The sequence below is a fragment of the Osmerus mordax genome, chromosome 10 (assembly GCF_038355195.1).
Source record: "Osmerus mordax isolate fOsmMor3 chromosome 10, fOsmMor3.pri, whole genome shotgun sequence".
Taxonomy (NCBI): Eukaryota; Metazoa; Chordata; class Actinopteri; order Osmeriformes; family Osmeridae; genus Osmerus; species Osmerus mordax.
The window spans coordinates 1,428,148-1,451,514 of record NC_090059.1 but is presented as its reverse complement, the minus strand read 5'-3'; the positions used below and the strand labels follow the sequence as shown (position 1 = coordinate 1,451,514).

General features: G+C 42.3%; 1 protein-coding gene across 1 annotated transcript; it reads left to right on the top strand.

Annotated features, from left to right (window-relative positions):
* The first annotated feature begins 594 nt into the window (after positions 1 to 594).
* Positions 595 to 21,882, top strand: LOC136950540 (uncharacterized). Its single transcript, XM_067244941.1, has 4 exons — positions 595 to 1,177; positions 3,779 to 3,932; positions 17,431 to 17,542; positions 21,014 to 21,882. The coding sequence occupies exons 1-4, from the start codon at positions 815 to 817 to the stop codon at positions 21,126 to 21,128; spliced, it is 744 nt and encodes a 247-aa protein (XP_067101042.1). The 5' UTR covers positions 595 to 814; the 3' UTR covers positions 21,129 to 21,882.
* The last annotated feature ends 1,485 nt before the right edge of the window (positions 21,883 to 23,367 follow it).

The following is a 23,367-nucleotide window of genomic DNA, read 5'->3' as shown; positions in this document are numbered from 1 at the left end:
CCTCATCTAGAAGCACACATCAGTGCATCCATGCCACCCCAAAAATGTTGCCACGCTTACTAACTTAAACCACTGCATATGAACCAAATTGAAGATTACATTTTTATTAAATGTAAGAGTAACATGATTCAAGTAAATCGAATTTGGTTGGTAACTAGAGAAAGATTAAAGATTTAAATTGAATCCTGATTTGTGTTAAATTGAGGTTAAAATGACAGTGCAGCAGAAACAATACATTTCTTGCTCCTGTATTTCATACAATTAAAAATCATTTTTAAAAAAATCATAGTTGATGTAACCCGTGTAATGAGGGGTTGATTACCATTGCCTTACTAGCAACACTTGCCTGACACTGATCAAGTACATTACTGCTTTGGCAGTCGCTTTACTCAAAATATTAGGCCTAACTGCAAACATCCAGCCAACAAGATGTGTACTGTATTGCTTATGCAAATACACGCTACTTTTGGCATTGATTTACCCTTTAGCCACCTGCCTCTCTGACAAAACGCAAGAGTTAACAGAGAGTTTAGAGTAGGAAGTGACGCATCCGTTTTGAGGCGTGACTTAAGGTTGATTGAGTTTATGGTCAGCGTCGAGGAAAACGATTTGCGATTTTTCACAGGATCAGAGTGTAAATGTTGCACCGATGCATGTTTTAACTCGTACCAGGAATTGTGAACGTGGATTATTATTATCTGCAGTTTTTCTTCAATTATGCTATATTAAATGATTCCCGTTCTTAGCTTGCAACAGAAAAACGAAGGTCGAGGACAACATAATTAGAAGTATTGAGTTAACACTATCCACAATCATGGATCTAACTTTTCTATTGCCAGCCATTCTGTTCACGCTTCTCGCTATTATTTTGGCTTCAAAGTTATTTCGTAACAACAGCTCATCGACTGAACCCAAAGCGGATAAAGCACAGTTGGTAAAAGGAGAGGTTAAAGCGGGATTAGAGGAATCGGGACGGTTGCTAAATGTGACGGAAAAACTGGTAAAGACCAACAAAGGCTTACCAGATGCCGATCAAACTAAATGCATGGAACATGAATCCATTGAAAGGATGAGTTGTGATGTTGCTGCGGATATTGGTGCAGTTTCGGAGAAAAAGCGTACCGCCACCGGAGTTGAAATTGAAAGAAAAGAAGAGAGTGTGTCATCGGGTTTTACGGTAGGAGCCCTGCGCCCACATACTGCATTACAGTAGGCGATTAGTTCACCGAGGTTAAAGTTTGTTTCTTATTCTTAGCTCGGTGAATTGTCGGGTCCATCTTAAATCGCAAAACAACAAAAATGCTTCAACGTGTTACATTTTTCTTATCTTTTCAAAAAGGTGAGTCTCACCTAAAGGTGAGGAGTTTGCATGCCTGTTATATACATTTATCAGTGAGCTAAGTAGGGACAGAGTAACACCAGCCAAGAAATGGGACTCAGTGAACTTGAAACCAAACTATTTTAATACGGACGTGTGGCAATTACCTCAACTAGCTTTTATAGCCCTTCACTCCTCTGGGGCTGGGGTACCCACAACTTAATGATGTGAGGGGCATCACTTGGAGCAAAGTGAATATGCCTTGATACCCTATCAGGGAGTATAAACTCAGGCGGTTGATAAAGACTTGCTAAAAAGTTTTTTTGTGACAACATAAGGATTAGCATGTCCTTCGTAAACATTTTGGGCTGATTCATGAAAGGTGGATAAGAATGTCATAATTCATACATTTCCCCAATCATACCCATGGCTTTTACATGTTGCTTGGGGTTATTAAGAGAGGTGCTAATGCTCCAAGTATGGCAGGCATGTTTAACGCTGCAAAGGGGATTTTTTTTTTTTTGACTGCCACTGTACCATGTCAATAGCCATTTTGTATTATTTTCCACATATTGTTGATTTCATGTAGAATGGGGGTTAGCTTGGACACAAACATTTATCATCTGCTTAATTTATCTGAAATGCTTTGATCAAAGAAACAATAGGCCAAACAAGCTTGACCACCACAGGGATGAGAACTGTCCACTGTGGGTTGGCTGTTGCTGCCGTACCAACAGTAACATGGACTCATTCCATTGACAGTGTTTGCTTGACTGGTTACTGACTGGTTACTGGTTCAGCAGAAGATCTACTTCCTCTGCAGGCTTCACTTGTACGTGCTGTAGTTGAGAACTTCTTGTGCTACAGCATCTTACCTTGGTTTAACATCATCTTTATGTAGCTGAAAGGCATTACTTTTTTCATGTATGCTTCATGTAGAGCAGTGTTTCTCAAACTTTTTCAGACCAAGGACCACTTACCCAATAAAAAAAAACTTGCGGACCATGTAACTAAATAGTATATCCCCGGAAAAACAGGCCTCCTACCCAGACCTGGCGCCATACAGTTATTAGCGGCACATGATTTTCACGGGTGGGAACTCTTATTTTACATACCGGTAGGCTAGTTATAGATATGACGAGATTCTAGTTGGCCAAATCCGCTGGTTTAACTAATTTTTCACCAATCGAATGAGATTTCCCTAGTTTCGTGATCATCAGGGATACGTCGTATGAAGTCTCTGTAGTCATCGCATTTTCCCCGGCTAAAAAAAACTGTGAGGGCTCCTTCGTCATCCGTTTCTTTAGTTCATCACGTTTTCTCTCAAACAATCCTATAGGTTTCCCCATGTAGCCTACTCCTTGTGCTTACTCTCAAAGGTTTAGCAGGTTTCATACATTCGTTTGCTAACGATTCATAGCACAAAACACAATGTGGTTTAGGATCCTCTTCGTCCCCAGTCCAAAAAATCCAAATTGTATGTACTCCCTGTGTTAGTTTCACCTTAACAGTTGATTTTTCATGTTCAGGCCAAGGCAAACTAGCACTATTAGCATCCAAGGGCTCCACGATCGCCACTGCGGCTGAACCATCTCGCCGTGGCACCTTCTCCTTGTCTGTGTCATTTAATTTTCTCTTCATTGTCCCTGTCTTAAGCCACCGATCCATTACCTTGTTAATAGATTAGGCTACGTAAGGCATAATGTATTCCGCTAATTATGATTTCCGCCAAGATTTTTTTTTTTCTTCACACATAGAACTTTTCATACATACAACTTTTCATACATACATTTTCAGGTGTTGCGTAGCAACCCATTACTTGATGACTTCAAATCAACGGAACGTTTTGGAACGTTTTCGTTTATTTTCTGATAACTGGGCCTGCCACCAGCACTCAAATGTCTCGTACTCTCCATAAACATTAAAATTTACGGTAAAATCTTCCATGTTATTGATAATCTTTTCCCCCGCAAGGTGTTACCAAATTGCTACAGTTATCAATGACAGTTACAGTTAGATACAAATTACCACAACATTCTGTTACGTTAAATGACCGGACTACTTGCAGAGTTATATGAAAGTGAAGCACAAAACCCGTTGTCAATGACAGCGGTCAATATATTTTCGCATCTGTGAATATCAAGAAATTACAGATCTGTGAACGTTGGGGTGGCCCATTCAAATCAACAGAACTTTTTGGAACATTGTGAAGAGCCGTATAGTAATCTTTAATAGATCAGGCTACTACTTACTGTGTTCTCTTCGTTCCGAGTTGTATGTTAGAAATGTCTCAATAATTTACTTGTGGCGTCGTGGACCACTAGGGGGCTCTGGCGGACCACCAGTGGTCCGCGGACCACACTTTGAGAACAACTGATGTAGAGTATGATAGGCGTCTATTTGTTAGGTATCTTTAAGAATGTATGTATACATTGTCATTATTTGGTCTTATTTTGCAAGGACGTTTTGGGAACAGCTGTTACTGAAGAGATGAATGACCCGACTTCAAGTCCAGGAAGCGAACATGGAATGATGGGGTTCCCCAGCTCAGTGTCTCGGCTGGGCACTCCCAGCTACCCTCAAACAAAAACCACAGAGAGCCTAGATGACTGGGGTAAGTTAAGAAGAATTTTGGTCTAGAAATGGGACAAATCCGATCTAATATCGTATCGGATGCCAATTCTAACGTAATTCACTCGTCGGAGATCGGACTGACGGCGCCGATCCAACATCCGATCCAATGGGTAATTTTTTATTTGGTGGTAAATCTTAGTTCTTTTTGCCCCTGCAGGATAAAAGCCTTTAAAGAAATTTGATGTACAAGAGCCTTTTCAAGGCGTTCTGACATATCCTAGGGAGGGTGCTGTCTGAAGTACTCTCCTGAGATGGGCTAGCTAGTACCTACTACCTACCTGCTAGTAACTACTGTTAGATACTCGTGTTCTTTAGGGACATCTAATCTGAAGCTCTGATTGGCACTGCCCAGACCCCCACCCCTCGCCCCTCGGCTTGAAGCAACGGCCCCGGTGGATGGTGGTATTGCATTTACGGTTAGGCACCCGGCTCTTCCGTTCGTTTTTATTCTATTAACTCCAGTCAACATTTACAAAACTATCTCCCCCAATAATGTTTGTTCGATTCTCAAACCTGGCTCATACTACTAGCTTTTTCATAGAATAATTTTTCCTGATTTTTGCTAAGTTTGAAACCAATCCGAAATGGGTAAACTAGCACCCCATTTATTTGCTTACGTCAAGAAGTTGTGTGGAAACTTGCTCGCGGATACAAGCATGTTGTATCCAGGGTTCTAAATTAACACCCGCCAACCCGCCAAATGCAGGTTAAAATTCATTTTGGCGGGTGTTAATAAAAATTCACTAGCCAGTTTGGCCGGTGATACATGAGGCATTCGATGAATGATACATAAGGCTCTGTTCTCTGCATGGTTCTTGGTCATTTATCCCCCTGGCAGTACTTCCTAAGTTTCCCATGAACACTGTGCCGTAATGCTATGTGATAACATTTTATACGCCCATTGGCTGCGCGCAGTTGAAGTGAAACCGGCGCGAGAAACCGTGGAAACGAACAGAGCTTCCACCAGAAAACACAAGGAAGTAAAACGAAGCATAGCGGATCATAGGAGGTAATAAGAGCTAGCTAGAGTAGTAAAGTAAAGTAAAAAGTTAACTTAATGCGGCGGTGGTTAGGACAAACAAAGCGAATGGACGTTTTAGCCATTTACAATAAATCGTGTCCTTACTTAGTCAGTGTTGGTGATTTCACATACCCTTGCATCATACTTCTGTGCTTCATTTTACTTCATTTTCTGTGTTTTTCATGCCAACAATGTTAATAAAATGATCAAATGCATTCAGTGAAACTCATAATTGTTCCTATTTTCACAGGAAAGAATTTGGCTAGTGGAAATTCTGATTGGCTGGTGATCAAAAAAGTTAATTTAGAACCCTGGTTGTATCCGCTCGGGGACGAGCACAAAAGGGAACATCAGCAAATCGCTGATTTACCTGAGCTAAATGAGAACATGAGAAAGGACTTGATAATGTACAGTTGCCTGCCTTTATTGTAGCAAGTTTTACAAATGGTTGCACACATACATTACGGTTGTTTGTAGAGTTTATTTCCATTATTTTAAAGCAGATTTAACCATTTTGTAATGAACGCATATTATGCTCATGGCATGACAAACGTAATTATAGCCCAATATAATTAGTTATAATATCGTGGCATGTGAGTCAGATGGCTGAGCGGTTAGGGAGTCGGGCTATTAATCAGAAGGTTGTTGGTTCGATTCCCGGCCGTGCAAAAATGACATTGTGTCCTTGGGCAAGGCACTTCACCCTACTTGCCTCGGGGAGAATGTCTGTACTTACTGTAAGTCGCTCTGGATAAGAGCGTCTGCTAAATGACTCAATGTAAATGTACCCGTAGTAATAGTAAGCAACATCATTGCTTACTATTACTCATCATCATTATAATAGTAACATAGGTAGCCTATAGGCTTAATTAAGCTTTCTTTGCCGAGCTAGAACATCGACGGAGCCAGATATTCAAGTTTACAGTTTCTTTAATCCGACACAATACTTAACCCTGTAAGACCCCTTGTTGTAATATTACAACGTCACCTTTAGTTGTCCAAAAAACTTTTTTTTTTTTTTTAAAGACCACATTTTCATAGACATTGGGTCTTATTGTATTGCCTTGCAATGCCATTGGATACTAAATGTGTACATACATCTGGCTATAAGGCCATGAACTCATTCCACCAGCCAACTTTCCTGGAAGCGAATCTCCTTGTTTAATTGGTCTGGATATATCAACATTCAAGTAAATTCCATGATTTTTTTTTTTGGGTGATTGTTAGAATATGTAGTTCATGTAAATACTAAGTTATTGTGGAATTCATGCATCAAATTAGATTTTCAGCTTGTTTTGTCTTTGTTGTAATTTTAACGTTGGGTCAAAATTATAGCTAAAATAGCAATTGCACCTTGCACTCTACATGGAGACATTACACTTCTCGAATGTTCTGATACAGGATAAATACTTAGAGAAATATAATGTATTTGATGATTCACACTTTACAAATGGGTCATTTGTTATACTTTTCAGTTTAGACCAGATTGTAATATGTAATAATATAATTTCGACGAAGGCGTCGCACTTTTTTTTCTCGCTCCCCTCCCCTGACCTTCCCTGCTTGGCTTCTATCGTATTGTCTTGTCTTGTGTATATACTCGAGAGACTCTCTCCGCATCACTCTCCGAAGCAAGAAGCATGGAATTGATTAGCTGGTCTCTCAACGCAATTGACACCATCTTCTCGAAGAGAAGCTCGGGTTTGGGGGAACCTAACTGTCCTGACGGGACGTTCGCAGCTGGGTTACTCGATGGACGCGTGGGATAAGTGGCGTGTCGTGTGCCTAGCGGCGCTTTCCGTGGAGGACGTTGAAGACATCTTTCTATTCGGAACCATGATTACATTACAACGCGTTGAATGCAATTTGGATAACATCATGGAGAAGCTAGCGGCTCTGCAAAGGAAAGTGAACCGAATTGAAGGCGCCTACTCGACCAAACAACTACCCCAATCTTATCTGCTTTCGGCCCCGTAACCAGCAATAACCGTTACGGTTATTGCTAGGTTTGGTTGCTCAGATTTCAGATTTGTTGCTAGGTGCTAACACCTGAAACACACCGTGAGAAGACTTGAGTAGAGCTGAACAAAACGACATGTTTTAAATGAAAAGAGCTAAAAATGCCATATAATAAACAACTTACTAACCTCGACCGTTCGGTCATGCCGGGAAATATCAAACTGAGGTTTTAACGTATCGACCGCTGTCACACTCGGTTAGTAGAGCTAAGTAGTTAGTAAGACACATGCCTGTCGTTACTTCAATAAAATAGTAATTTTGTGTATCACATTGTGTTGTGTCTGCTTCCTTTTGAGAAACGTATGTTCAGCGTTTGTGAATGTGAGGTTCGAGAATGGACAAGAATACCTTAATAACTTATAAATGTTAAATAAGGCATAGATAGTTGGCACTTTAGATTAGGTCACGCAAAAGCCTTAACAGTTAGTAAATGCTTTATAACTTGCATTACTAATCAGAAGTTGCATCATTAGTAAGTCTTTATAAAATAGTTAAGATATCTAAGTATTAGTGTACATAATGTATTCGACTTGGCGTACATTAATTAAAGACATAAGTAAATATGTTAGTTATTTACTCATGCTTTGTAACGGTAATGTAAATGGTTTGTTCACCATTTGCTAATGCTTTCTATACCAGCTCATGTACCACTAACACCTTTTAAACTACTGGTTTGCAACTATATTAACAAGCTGTCTATAAAGTATGATAATGCAGTTATCAAACACCCTATGAATTGTATTATGAATAAATTCCATAATATTTAAGTGTTTATTAACAGTCAACATAGTGTTTAATAATAAGCTTATTAACTATTTAATAATGTATTGTTAATGTTTCAAAATGTTTTATAAAGGATTAACTAACTATTAGCAGGGGCGGCCTTAAGCATCTGGGGGCTTGTTTCAATAACTAATATGGGGCCCTACCCACATAAAACATAAACATAATAGAGCAGAAAAAGTAAGGATTCCTGTTGTTTGCATCAATATTATTTTATTGCGTGCACTTTCAGCTAACAGACAGCTCAACATATAAATAATCCAACCTTATTTGATTAAAACTAAGTTATATACAATTATACAGCGTTTTACGTTTGAATAAGCCTCGCCCTTTCACGCACTTAGCAGTATTAGCGCAGTATATTTTCAACTGTCTGGGCTCAGCTGACTTAAAAAAAAACCCTGCTCAAACATCCCCTCAACTTGAAGTATTTAACAAAAGCACAAAAAAAGTGTCTGACTGAACCGAACTATATACAACGATGCTCGAGGCTCCGCGTTACTTCAGCACCATCATGGATGCAGCTCACCGGGCGGCGGGCGTAGATTTCAGCTGAGCCCTTTTTAGAAATCCACCCTTCTGTGTTTGATTGCTGACAATGCCCTAATAAGTTCATCTTTGTCCAACGATTTTGTCACCTAGTGCTCAATTGATATCTGAGCGAGAGCTGACAGCCGCTCCTGGAGTATTGTTGACCTCAGGTGTGTTTTTATTAACTTCAAGAGAGAGAAACTCCTCTCTCCGCTCGCTACAGTCACAGGCACTGTCATCATGAGTCGGAGAGCAATGCTGAGGTTTGGATACAGTTCAACTAAGTTGTTTCTGTAAATGTAGCTCAGAATCTGCAGGCCAGTGTTTTTTTTTGCTGGCACTGCAGTGACAGCAGCCGACACCTCGCGCACAAGGTCCTCAGCGTCCACATCGCCGAGGGTTTTTTCTACATTTGCGCAGCTTTCTTTGAGGGTGTGACTTTCCACGGCCCTTTTCATTTCCTCTCTTCTATACATGAACCCAAACAGACCATGAAATGTCTCCATCAACTTGAAGCGCTCACGAGTCCACTAGTGGGAGGAAAACATCTCCTGAACTTTTCCTCGGGTGTCACTGTCAAGGAAGGATCTGGATTTTGGGGCCCGTACGGAAACTGGCGTTTGGGTTTTCGGCCTCATGTAGTGGGGAAGACCATTGGCATCTCCATCTCTTCCGCGGATTCTCTAGCATCTGTCTGGGCGGATGAAAGGCCGTTCTCTCTGTATTCCTTTAGGAATTTAAGAACATATCCCACCTCGTACTGTAGCACATCAATCCCAACTTGTGGGCTCTGGAGCAGCTTGCTGACACGATTAACCTCATGTAGAATGTTGTACCAGATGATGACAGTCAGCAGGAATTTCCAGCTTGTTATCTCCTGTTCAAGGCCTCTGGCAGCAGACGAGGTCTCACTCGAGGTCACCTGATAATAACAATAATGTTGTTTTTAAAAGGTTAAAAACACCATAATAAGTAGCCTAACACACAACAATCATACACTGTCTATCACAAAGCAAAATAACACACTTGACTCGTATACATACCTTTTTTTGTTGCATGATCGACTAGTGAGAGAAGAGCTTCGCCGACAGCAGGAAGCTGATACCGCAGCACTTTCACACTTTCCATGCGGCATTCCCATCGCGTGTTGGATATGGCCTTTAGGGTCATCTGTGGTACATATGTTTTGAAAATCTCCCATCTCTGTGTGGAGGAGCTGAAAATGGTGTACAGACGTTGCAACACCCCAAAGAAGCTCACAGACTCCACTGTTGACTTCGCAGCATCTACAATGACGAGGTTTAGACTGTGGCTGGCGCATGGCATGAACAGTGCTTTTTTGTTGATGTCAAGCAACCTTTTCTGCACACCGCTATTTTTTCCCCTCATGTTGCTACCGTTATCATACGCCTGTCCCCTGCATTTTTCGACATCCAGGCCTAACTTCTCCAAATGCTTCAAGAAGACACCTGTTAGCCCTGCGCCTGATGTGTCAAGCACTGGTAGGAAACCGACAAAATGCTCTTCAACAGTAGCCCCGGCACCGATTTGGCACTTGACAAAGCGCAGTGTCACAGAGAGCTGCTCTATGTGTGCAGCGTCCGGGGTGCAGTCCATTATCACAGAGTAGTAATGGGATTGTTTTACTCTTTGTATTATTGCTTCCACTGTCTTGTCTCCAATAAGAGTGATCAGCTCATTTTGTATCGTTTTCCCCAGATAATGGTCAGCAATCTCTTTTGTCTCCGCTCGTCTGACATGCTCGCTCATCACTGGGTAAAACTCTGCAAGCAGCTCCACCACACCTAGAAAGTTTCCATTGTTTGCTTCATGTAGGTTGGAATTGTGGCCACGGAAAGCAAGGTTTCGTTCTGCAAGGTGACAGACTATGGCAATTAACCTTTTCATAACGTTGTTCCACTGCCTTTTCTTCAACATTTGCATTTCTTGGTAGGTATTATCAATGGTACTGTGCGTTTTTACGCACTTCTCCAGCTCGCGCCAGCTGTCCATATTGGCACGGTGTGTATTAGATTTTTCATGATCTTGGAGTTTGAGAGGGAGTCGTTCCCACATTCTGAAACCTTTGTGAGTGAGACTACTCGTCCGCTTGCCAAATAAGGTACAGCAGAAACAGAAGACTGAATCGGATGATTTTGAGTACACTAACCATGACCTGCGTATCTTTTCTCCATTTTTCATCTTCATGAAATATCTGTCCTTCGTAAAACGGCGGTGTGATTGGCTTTGTGGGAAGTTAAATTCCTCTATTTGAACGGGACCGCTCCTAACAACATCAATTCGTTGGTCATCGGCAATATGCTCTGGCCAGCACCCCGGGTCTGTCTCTGTAAATGGGGCTTTCTCCCTGGCATCTCCCTCATCTGTCTCAGTGGTAGGAACTTCATCGTCATGTTCTTGTAACAATATTTGGTCATCATTATTGCCAGCAGTTTGAGTTGAAGACGTATCTGTACTTTGGCTAGCATCTTGCGACGGGGTTCAGCCGCTGCTGTCGCTGGTAGGGTTAGAGCTACTGATGCTGGACCAAAGAAAGAGGTCACTTTTGGTAGACTGACTAAAACTTTCTTTTTTTTGTCCAATATCTTTCTTTTTTCAGCACCACTGGCATATGTACGTTTCATTTCCTCTCAAACTAACATTTTAACCTAACGGCAAAAAACGCAAAGGTATAAACGAGCCTACGGCTACTTCAGATCATGAATATATATAGTCTAAAGGCTTCAGATCGCTTAAGCCGGTCGCAGTAAACTTCGCCATGGTAACCGTGAGTTCAACCAATCAGAGAGACGTCAGTCAGTGTTGTTTTGCTTAGGATTGTGGGTAATGTAGTATAACAGAAGATCGCAAATAACAGGGTTGATTTCATACGGACTTGTGGCTTTTATAGGAGCAGAAACCTTCGTTTCACAACCTCGTAGCTCGATTTTTGCTGGTTGGGGGCCCCCTTGGAGGGTGGGGCCCGTTTCAATTGAAACGGGTGAAACATAGGTAAGGCCGCGTCTGACTATTAGTTAACACTTTGTAAATGCCAAAAAGTGTTGACTTATTATAAAGTGTTACCCATTAAGCAGTCAAACTAAAAACACGAAGCAAAAAGAACTCCGTATAGGCCCTGCAAGTATAATACTACAGTACCAATAGTATTGATTTTCGTGAAGTTCACATGTGCTTCTTGATCGGACTACCACATTCTGACAGTTTTCTGCAATGCCTTAGCTCCAGCTCACAAGCTTGCGACTGGTTGTCGCAAAGTATGACGTGTACAGCTAACGGCAAGCGTGCACGAGTCTCGGAGCTAGGAAAGGGGGGGGGGGGGGGGTGCTCAACATTTAACGTATATCATATTCTCATGTAGGTTAGTGCATGTAAACCAGCAGACACTATTTAAAAATAAATTCCTGCATTAAAATTATGTATCATGACAGTTTGTATGATTTGAAATGGTCATTTATTATCACGCTAACATTTACCAATTATCACGGCAAACAATTACGCTGCACTGAACTGTAAGTAAAGTACAAAAAAGTTAAAATAACGAAACCTGTAATTATTACTTGTGAACAAATATCATTCACGTCTTACTAAGACGTGAGACGTGTTTGGATCCGTCTTTGGATCTTTTTTTCACGTGACTTGCATAGGCTCAGTACTGGTAGCTAGAGGAAACAGAAATTATTCGTTCATTTCCCGTGAAAGTGAACGAGGCAAACAAATCAATTTCTGTTTCTCTTCTGAGCCTATGCAGGTCACGTGAAAAATGATCCAAAGATCCGTATCCGAAGACCCAGTCAAAATGAACGAATAATTTCTCTTTTATCTAGCTACAGTACTGAGCCTATGCAGGTCACGTGAAAAAGGATCCAAAGACTCGTACCCGGCAGATGAACGAATCGTTCACCTCCCGACCGAGTCCTCGGATCAATGTTTCGTTCCTCTGCCTACCGAGTCCTCGGATCAGTGTTTCGTTCCTCTGCCGGGTACGAGTCTTTGGATCCTTTTTCACGTGACTTGCATAGTCTCAATACTGGTAGCTAGAGGAAACAGAAATGATTCGTTCATTTCCCGACTGGGTCTTTGTACGAGTCTTTGGATCCTTTTTCACGTGACCTGCATTGGTTTAGTAGAGGAAACAGTTACCTCTCCCGATGCGCGGTCACAAGAAAATGAACAAATCTCTCTTTGAGAGGACTCGTTACTCCCCAGTCCTTGTAAGGATTCGTTCAAAATGAACGAATTGGTCATGAACGACACATCACTACTTTTCATAGAAATTAATGGGGACTCTTATCTTGGAAGACAAAAGTAGATGCCTCTAGTAATATAACTCTATGGCACCGCCGTGAGTCAGAGATAGCTAGCAGCACTAAGGACGACGAGTATGGCGAGTGTTGGTGACCCATGAGAGATAGAGGACCCGCCGGCCTCTTTAAGATTGCAAGTTTGGGAAAACTTTGGTTTCCCATTCAGTTACATAGGGTTGCCACCCGTCCCTTAATCAGAATCAGAATGGGTTTTTATTCGCCATGAAAGTTTGCACAGACAAGGACAGCAGCATCTGGACCTGCAGCCATAGTAGGCGCTGGTCACAGACCCGCCAGCCACCCTGGGGGAACAAGCAGGCGAAGGCGTTGGATGGGGGAAGGGGTGTGATAGCATATCTGTAGTAGATGAAAGTTAGTGTATGAGTGTGCCTCGGTTGGCGCCTTCGCCTAGGCCACAATCAGTCATATTCTCAGTTCGCAGATAGTATTGCCATGGAGACATCCTTGGTCATGACCCAAGACAGTGACGCAATCCACAGGTGTCTGTGGGAGGGGGAAGGGAAGAGACTACAGAGAGTCTCACTGCAGCGCTCTCCAGGGGAGTTGTTGTTCCAGCAACGGCCTTGTCCAAGGCCTGAGCTGGTTACGGGGCCGAAAGCAGATAAGATTGGGGTAGTTGTTTGGTCGACTAGGCGCCTTCAATTCCACGTCTACTCATCATTATGGCCTCCAAGTCGGTTCACTTTCCTTTGCAGAGCCGCTAGCTTCTCCATGATGTTATCTAAATTGCGTTCAACGCGTTGTAATGTCACAGTCTGAGTGCCACCAGCTCTGCCCACCGCGTCAATCATGTCGGGCAGCCTTACGGGGCTTTTGACAGCTGCAGCCGTTTCTTTAATTTTCCGATATACCAGGCCAGCGCCCAATCCAATCAGTAGAAAGCCTGTAATCATGGTTCCGAATAGAACGATGTCTTCAACGTCCTTCACGGAAAGCGCCGCTAGGCACACGACACGCCACTTATCCCACACGTCCATCGAGTACCCAGCTGCGAACGTCCCGTCAGGACAGTTAGGTTCCCCCAAACCCGAGCTTCTCTTCGAGAAGATGGTGTCAATTGTGTTGAGAGACCAGCTAATCAATTCCATGCTGCCTTTTAAAATACGGATTTGTCCCATATTTGAGAATAAAATGGCGCGTCCCGTTTTGAATCAATACGGGACGAGGTTTGTCCCGTATTTTCAGAGTTTTCTTCAACGCAGCATCCCATGCAAATCATCCCACCCGCATTCTGTGAAGACTCGTCCTATTCTACCCCTGATTGGGTAATACTCGCTGCCATTGTTGGTTTGATCGGTTTGTGTCAGGTTCATGGCCAATCAGAGTCAGAGGAGGGCGGGTCTCTTGGTGGAGTGTCGATTTGAAAGAATGCTCCAGATACCCCCCGCGTAACAAGAAGTACACTTATAAAAGGAAGTAGGCTTGACATGCTCTGGCAGGGTAGGCCAAAATTCAAACGTAAAAATGTTTATTAAATCATTTTATTGAATAAACTTTATATATGCAATATGTGTGTTATTCCAATTGTTTAGATGTTACGATGACAAATGTAGCAGTTACGCATAATCAAATACAACAACAAAAAGTAGAATAAGCAGTGCTTTTACTGTCCGTTCACTTCGGATGACAAGCGAAAAACTCACTTGCGCACTTCGATCCTGTATTCTTCAACATGTAAGTTGAAAAGCACAACTCTGCTGTGCCTTTGCATGCAAATATGTTACGCCAGTAATCACCTACATTACGTATCAAACATGGACCAATTAAAATTTAGATATTACTGGACATTTGTGCAGCTAACGTCATTACACCAGCTACGTTGTAAGTGTAATCCCCGCAAAATTCAAGTCAAAATGACAGCAGCGGTGTCTGCCGATATCACAGAATTGAGGAATTTCTCCAAGCTCGATTTTATTCAAAAAATAAGTTAATAGCAAGAGATAGGTCTACGCCAGACTTTGATGGACTACTGCAGCAAAAGGGACAACATGTTTTCGATCATTTTAAACAGACTGGTACAGTATGGAAGAAAAGATTGGCTAAGTGGCTGTGCTAACAGTCAGCGGATGTAGCGTTAGGCTACTGCTTGTACTGTTTACTGCGTTTACTGTTTTGACATATTAGCCTAACAATAAATTAGGTAATCTGGCTTTCATAACTCAGTGCCTAGCCTCTTACTCAGTGGCGGCCGGGACTTTGCAGAGGCCCCCCCCGCAAAGTTGGAGCTCGAGGCCCCTCCCCTAAATCCACTCAAAATGTATCTCCATCCTATCTTATACATTGCTGTCTACCTTTAAATATAGCCTATATTCACCAATGTGAGAGAAATAAAAGAGTAAAAAAAAAACAAAAGCACAATAGCAGCCTATTTGTGTGGCATTCTGCGGAAACCGTCGGATGTCGCGGCCGCGCGGTCATTGCTGGCTATAAGCCATAAAAGATCGAAAATTGTTTTTTGTCAAAATTTAGATTTTTGATGTTTTCTATAGTTAACACCCTAAACTTCATTGTAATGTACAAAAAGTATAGCTTCTGAAAAACTGTTAATTTCAAAGTGTTTTGGACATGTCAGCTAGCAAGATTTCCAAGCCATTTCAAATCAAATGCTCAGTTTGCTTGCTCTTTTGAGTGCTGCAGCAGCCTCAAACAACTGATCAATGAAGTCAGGCTGTTAAACTTAAAAATAACTTGCTGAGAAGTTATTAATGTAGCCTATACTTAAACTGACATTTACATTCACAACGTGATTACGAACAAAAGGATTTACTTTCCATATTCGCCACAGAATTAGAATGAAAGTGGAGTGGAATGCAATTTTCTCGGTTATCACTTTATTGACACAGGTCAACTTTAAAATTATGTAACTTCAGTTGTGATAAAGATATCTGAGTGATTTAAACATATTTGTATTCAGGATAGTTTGTAGTTTCCAAATATGTATAATACCCAGAAAGACCCAAATGTTCACGATGTGAAGAGTTTCCGCAGGCCGCCACACATTTGTCATTGTTCAAAACCAAAGACAGCACTAGCCTTCTGATAGTTCAGCACCAAGGATAGCATCGTCGAAATAACACACAATCAATGGAGGAAAGGAAAACATTTATTCTTGCCAATAAGTAGGCTAAGCAAGTATATTTATTGTTGGTTGCTGGTGAAGACGTGCTGCTGCTAGCTACCTGCGGCTGCGGTAGTGTTTCGTCTGGAGATGTTGATAATATTCCTCTCTGGCTGGTCTAAATAAGTGTGTAATCTTCGGGTGTTTTGCTCGAGCTTATTCAGACAACAGTTTATTGCTGCGCTTTGAGCACCGCGTGCATATTTTCTTTTACTCATGTCTCTACCGTCATCTAGCAGAACGTAGCCTAATGATTAGCATTTTTTAAATGTGCGCGTTCAATAGGCGTAATGGCCCAAAAGGCACGTAAGATACGCAAAAGCCATTGTTGCCAGATTCATGGATTTAGACTATTTAGCCTATTTAGATCTGTTACGTTGCCTACATTACGGAATTCCTTTACCTGGCAGTTGAAACTTGGGGCTCTAAATGAGCGCCCTCAAAGTGTTTTCCTTGTTTTTTTTTTATATTTTTTTTTTTATATAGGCCTAGTCTGTTTTTTGATATGCAGGGCGGGGCCCTTAGGGCGTGGGGGCGGGGGCTGCGGGGGCTTCCCAGCCGCCACTGCTCTTACTGACATCACCGCATGTCACTGGTTGTGGGGTATGTGAGTGGAAATACATCTAACATGCTAACGCATATAACGCATCTGGCGTGTGCTAAATGACAAAAAATATTGGACGCCATCACCCAGGTGTGCCAATCACTGAAACGAGACAAAAAAACCTGTCCAACTTCTCCTCCCTACAGTGCTTAACCAGCCATTAGATACACATACAAATAAGGCAAAAAAAATCACTGACGCAATCGGAATTTACATGTCATCTTCATTGCGCCCGTATTCACTCGTAGAGGAACCTGGTTTGTTTTGCTTTTCCCTCCGTTGTACCGAACTCGTACCGAACCGTGATGTCTGAACCGCAGTATGAACCGAACCGTGACTTCAGTGTACCGTTCCACCCCTAATTACGAGTAATCATTATTCCCACATTTACTTTCTGCAGTCTGACTACAGAACGGTCATCTGCGTCGCCAATTTCCACTGTCTCCAAAATGTGCGTAGGCTTACGCATGGGTCAGAGTTTGTGTGGAGGTGGCATTAGGACGTATTAAATGTTTGCACTTGGAAGAAAATGCAGTCCCAGATACCACTGTCTTAGTCGACAGACTGGCTGAGTCTGATGCCAACAGCTATAACTGATAAGGCTCTGGACCATCAACTGAAGGGGAGAGATCCTCAACATCATACCACCTTTCAGTTGCAAATATTGGATTTCTTACTATCACTTGTTTCTATTTTGAACCAGTGTTTTTTGTCAAAGTGTTGTTTACAGCATTTAATCTACCCCAGAAAGAAATATCAATTCGAAAATCTAGTCTATGGTTGAAACGTGAGTGTTAAGTTACATTCGTTTCCATCTTTATGCCCAGAAGAGAAGAGCAGCTGTTTTTAGATTAATCAGAAGAAGGTGCTATTGTCTTGGACAAGTTTCAGGAGTATTGGCAAGGGAGATTGCTGATAGTGTGTTAATTGATTTCCTCATGACAATTGATCCAAACCTGAACCAACAAAATAAATGTGGTTTATTTTCACTTTGTCTCCACAAAGAGGAAGTAAATTCCCACTATTTGATTTTTTTCCTCTCCCCTTTCTAAGAAGATGTGGAAGATGTAGGTCCAAGCAGTCAATCCCTTAAATATGCCCCCGGAACGCTGCGGACCAGTCCGCTGGAGAAGATGATGACCAGAGAGGAGCTGGAGGAAGAGCAGAGGTAAGTGCTTAACTAAATGTCAAGATACAAGAAACTCCTTATTTCTTTGCATCCTCTCTGCCTGCTTCTTTTTCCAAATTCTCAAAAAAAGTTAAGAGTGAAATAACAAACAATTGAGTAGTTAACTCACTCACTCTTGGACTGTACTGACTGGGATATGTTCACGACTGCTTACCAATAGTCAAATGAACTCACAAGGGCTGTGACATACATCAGCTTCTGTGAGGACTGCTGTATTCCAACATGCACCAGGGTGAACTTCAACAACGACAAGCCCTGGCCCAGAGAAGGAGAAAGCTTTTAGGAGTGGGGACAGAGACAGATCGAAGAACAGGTTTAGCAAGGCGGTGAGATAGGCTAAACGACTGTACTCGGAGAGACTGCCATGTCCTCCCATCATCCCTGTGCCCAAAAAGCCAAGGCCAACAGGACTCAATGACTACAGACCCGTCGCCCTCACCTCTGTGGTTATGAAGTATTTTGAGCGCCTTGTGCTGGCACACCTCAAATCCATCACCGACCCTTTCCTGGACCCACTGCAGTTTGCCTACAGAGCCAACAGGTCGGTGGATGACGCCGTTAACATGGCCCTCCACTTCACCCTACAGCACCTGGACTCCCCAGCATCCTATGCCAGGATCCTGTTTGTGGATTTCAGCTCTGCCTTCAACACCATCATCCCCGCCCTGCTTCAGGACAAGCTCTCCCAGCTGAACGTGCCCGACTCCACCTGCAGGTGGATCACAGACTTCCTGGAAGCAGGGCGGGGATGCAGACTTCCTCTGACTCCCGGTCCATCAGCACCGGATCTCCTCAGAGCTGTGTCCTTTCCCCTCTGCTCTTCTCCCTGTACACCAACAATTGCACCTCCAGTCATCCGTCTGTCAAACTTCTGAAGTTTGCGGACGACACCACCCTCATTGGGCTCATCTCTGACGGGGACGAGTCTGATCATAGGTGGGAAGCTGACAACCTGGTGACTTGGTGCAGCCAGAACAACTTAAAGCTCAATGCTCTTAAGACAGTGGAGATGGTTGTGGACTTCAGGAAGAATACAGCCCCGCTCACCCCCATCACCCTGTGCGACTCCCCAGTCAACACTGGAGTCCTTCAGCTTCCTGGGCACCATCCTCTCCCAGGACCTCAAGTGGGAACTGAACATCAGCTCCCTCACCAAGAAAGCACAACAGAGGATGTACTTCCTACGGCAGCTGAAGAAATTCAACCTGCCAAAGACAATGATGGTGCACTTCTACACAGCCATCATTGAGTCCATCCTTACATCGTCCATCACCATCTGGTACGCTGCTGCCACTGCCAAGGACAAGAGCAGACTGCAGCGTATCATCCGCACTGCTGAGAAGGTGATTGGCTGCAATCTGCCTACCCTCGAGGACCTGCACACCTCGAGGACCCTGAGGCGAGCGAGGAAGATTGTGGCCGACCCCTCCCACCCTGGCCACTCCCTGTTCCAGCTACTCCCCTCCGGCAGAAGGCTGCGGTCCATCAGGACCAAAACCTCACGCCATAAGAACAGTTTCTTTCCATCTGCTACTGGCCTCTTCAACAAGGCCAAGGACTCCCATTGACTCCCATTGACATTCATTCATTATTTAACCCAGTATCTGATTGCACTATGTTGACCACTCATGCTGCTCATTCTTAGTCTTATTTTTATATATATTTTATTTTATATTTAAATTGTTTTATTCTTAGATTGTTTAGTTCTTAGGAATAGTTAAACTTCTGTACCTTTACTTAATTTAAGATTCGTATATGGTTAGTGTTTGCACCTCCCTGTAAATTCCGTGTTTGTATAACATACATGGCGAATAAACCGAATTCTGATTCTGAAATGTTTGACCAGAGCAAGTGTAGTAGTGCCACAAATTACAACTTTTTCACATAAAAAATAACATTTTTATTAGTAAATCTGAGTGTAAAAGGGGATATCAAGAGTATACATAACAAGTGGTAATTAAGCGCTAAATGCAATGAAAAGGAGGGTGGGAGTGGTTTAAAATAATTTAATATACAGTATAATCAAGTAGGCCTTTTGCGTAGTTCTGCAATTTTAACAAAAAAGTAATGTACAGTAGTTTCTGACTTACTGCCCATCCTGTCATAGATGTTAAGAACCAGCCCTGCTGCCGAAACAAAACCAGCACATTTGATTGTATCAGTACACAATTGTTGTGCATTATATCCTATAAGCTAGGAAAGCAAAAAAAAAAAAAAAAAAGTATTCAATTTCAGTTCAGATTTAGAGACTTTAAGTGTACTCTGCTTATAGTTCAGTAAGAATAAAGGACCTAGGCTCCCTAGTGGCTCAACAGGTCATACCTGCCCCTCCCTCCCTCCCTCCCTCCCTCTCTCTCTCTCTCTCTCTCTCTCTCTCTCTGTCTCTCTGTCTCTCTGTCTCTCTGTCTCTCTCTCTCTCTCTCTGTCTCTCTCTGTCTCTCTCTCTCTCTCTCGCTCTCTCGCTCTCTCGCTCGCTCTCTCGCTCTCTCGCTCGCTCTCTCGCTCTCTCGCTCTCTCGGTGTCTGTGTCTGAATCTCCTCTCTTGACAAATGCATTTGCTTCAACTTGGCCACACTAATCGACTGAGTTCTTACATGGATCCTTTCATCATCGCTACGTTCTATAATGGTTACTAGGTCTTTAAGATGAGTTATTCCTAATGCTCAGATCTATATATTGTTGCAGGAAGTGTGTTCTGATCACTCAAATCACTGATGTTCTACAATACTTGAAATCCTCAATTAACTTCTTCAGCTTATTAACAACAAGAGTTGATAAAATATTTTTCCATTGGTTAGCACATCTACTTTATCATCAGAATAGGTATTAATCGTTAAAGTAGTTTACACAACAAGGAACTTACTTTGGTGGGCAGGTGCAAACAGTAAACAATCTTTAGAAAAGTGTTTATAGTCCTTAAATATTAAGCCTTGTGTTATCTTCGAGTCATTCTGACCCATCAGTCATTGTGACCCACCGTCGTATTGCGGCAACTTTAACGCATACAAAAACAAAGTGAAGCATTTTCTTTTAACCGTTGGGCTGTCTCAGACCCCCCACATTGCGAAGGTTAAAAGAAAAATATTTTTATTTGTTTTTGTATTGGGTAAAATTGTGCTGCCTTCGGGGTCACCCGAAGGCAGCACAATTGTGGCAAAATTGTGGCAGCAGCGTTCATTGTGGAACCAGTGGTAGTAAAAGAAAATTATGGTTTAGTTTAGCCTTGTTTGCTTTTCCTTATCAGAGTTGAGCTGTACATTGAGCTTCACCATTAACTTTGAATAACCTTAGTGTGATTGTTAGTAGGTACCTCTTAAATAAATCTCTTTGTTGTGGAGTTATTGTTGGGACCACAGGTGCCCACTGATTCTGTGATCTCTAATGCTGAGCTGCTGTATGGGTCATCACAAAAATTTCACATAAATAAACATCCTCATCTCTTGGTCCAAGGGTGCAACGGGAACAGCTGGCAGCCATTTTCCAGCTGCTGAAAGAAAACAAAGAAACGTTTGGTGAGGTGTCGGAAGGAGACATGCAGGAGCAGCTCAAACTCTACTCTATCTGAGACACTGCAACTACAAGAAAGGGTTTCTAACAACTCCACCAGCTGTTAAAAAAATCCATTATACCCACCCACTGTAGCTAAATATGAGGTCTTCACTGACTACCAGAGTTAAGCTTTCCTGGTCAAATGCTTTAGTATAATTTTGGGAACCCTTATTCTAAACCTATATAAACACAAAGACAAGACCTCCATCTTCCTCCACCATTTGGTTCTCCACAGATCTCTTGTACATATAATCCACAGCCTACTGTTGCAACACTAAGATTATCTGTATGCACTGTATTAAAGCATTGTAATCATGTACTTTGTTTTGTGGGTGAATGAATGTAATAAACAGTTCTATTTATTAAAGTAAATGTTGGCTAGTAATCTGATAATTGCTGTAGTAAGTTGTGGTTTGTGCGGCGCAGACATTGCCTGTTTTATGCATATTAGCAGACTCATATCTCTGACCATAAAAATGACATATCAGCAGGTTGCAACAAGGCTTTTAAGCATTGTCTACCTGTTAAAGCAACATAGACCACTTAGTAGTCAAACATCATTAGTATGAAGACAGAACCTTACTAAGGAAAACAAAATGGTCCAAGATGTAAAATAACTGATCCATATAATAGCAACAGACACAAATAGTTTGTTGCTATTAGATATATTTTGTGTGGCAACTGAGTGTGATCAATAACTTTAGATAGTGTGATAGTGGTCATCTTTGAAACATTTGTCAATCTACTGTCTCTTTGGCCAATGCTCAAAGATGCTGTAAAGAAAATTCCATGATTTGCTTCTCAGTACATTAAATACATGTGAAATGAGTTGCTGAAAGCATGTGCAAAGTTCTAAGACTTTGTCGCTCTAGGATGGCCAACGTTGCAGGGGTGACCAAAAACTTGGAGGCAGTGATTCAAGGATTTAGAGTCATTCCCCGCAGGTTTTATTAATAAAATGAAGAAAAAAAAAGAAAACTCTGGAACCCTCATTTCCCCTACCTACACAACTTCCCAAATAACCAGACACTTCAAAACATTTCCGCTAACTCAGGTCATTTCGGCATTTTACATACGTGTTCGCCAGAGGTGTGGTCGGCTGTTCCCCTTACGGTGCTTGTCCACTGCAGCGATGCGAGCGACGCAATGTTTTCCATTCATTTTCAATGGAGCCAGGCAAATCGCTTGCGTGGTGCATTGTGGGTAGCGACGCGATTCAAGCGATTCGAGTTGAGATTTTCTCAACTTGATGCAAATGAGGAGCGATTTTCGCTAGCGATGGCCAATCGGATTGTTTTCCTGTTTCTCGTAACGTAGCAACCATGGTAAACATTTCTAGCTCTCAGTTTCAGAATGGAGGAGAAAATAATTGCTTGTGTAGCTGCTTACCCGGTGTTGTACGACACATCTCTGTATTCGTACAGAGATGTTAATAAAAAAACGATGCATGGCGCAAGGTTGCCAAAGTTGTTGGTGCTTGTACTTTCAAATTCAGTCTAGTCACATTACGTAACTTCGTTCTGTGTTAACTACAGTAGCTAGCTAGCCCGGCTGGAACTCCCTATCGTATCGACAGATTAGCAGACTTTGAGTAATATAATAAAACGTTTTTTACACATGTCAACGTTTATGTCTATTAAACAGTTTTGTATTTTGTATACAAGTTGTATTTTGATCGATGTTGCGAGTATGTAAACCCAAGTTTGCACACTTGGCCATGACAACTACAACAGTGACTTTAGAGAACTACATTTTACATTAATCTGTTTGAAACGCCCCCGAGTGTGGTGAACTGTGGGAAGGCGAGCGATGGCAAGCGATTCGCGTTGCTGCAGTGGACACGCACCGTTAGTCTCCACCTGCTCTGCTCTGCACTTTAATCCGCGCAGCCTCAACCATTCTGCCCATTATCCCCCTCCTAAATCAATTAATCTTACTATACTACCTACTCCACCTTACTAAAAATAAATACATTCCCTAAAATACTACCGACAGGTAAATACACATACCATCCTGCTACACAATGTCTAGCCCGCTAAATAGCTTCCCAGCGCTCACCTTATACAAACACCCCTGTCCTTCCACCAACAAAGTCTTACGTTCCGTACGCTCACGTCTTAAAAAGACCCTTCCGACTTTCCGTCGGGTCTTTCCTCTGTCCGGACACAGGATATCCCCGTGCCACTGCCCAGCCCCGCACAACGTTCGCCATGCGGTGCATGAACGGCTTCCCCACGACGGTACGTTGCTTGCTA

Excerpts from the sequence above, each read along its gene's own strand:
- LOC136950540 (XM_067244941.1), top strand. The coding sequence starts at position 815 with ATGGATCTAACTTTTCTATTGCCAGCCATTCTGTTCACGCTTCTCGCT. Across the intron at positions 1,178-3,778 it reads GTGTGTCATCGGGTTTTACG|GACGTTTTGGGAACAGCTGT; the intron begins GTAGGAGCCCTG and ends TTATTTTGCAAG. Across the intron at positions 17,543-21,013 it reads GAGCTGGAGGAAGAGCAGAG|GGTGCAACGGGAACAGCTGG; the intron begins GTAAGTGCTTAA and ends TCTTGGTCCAAG.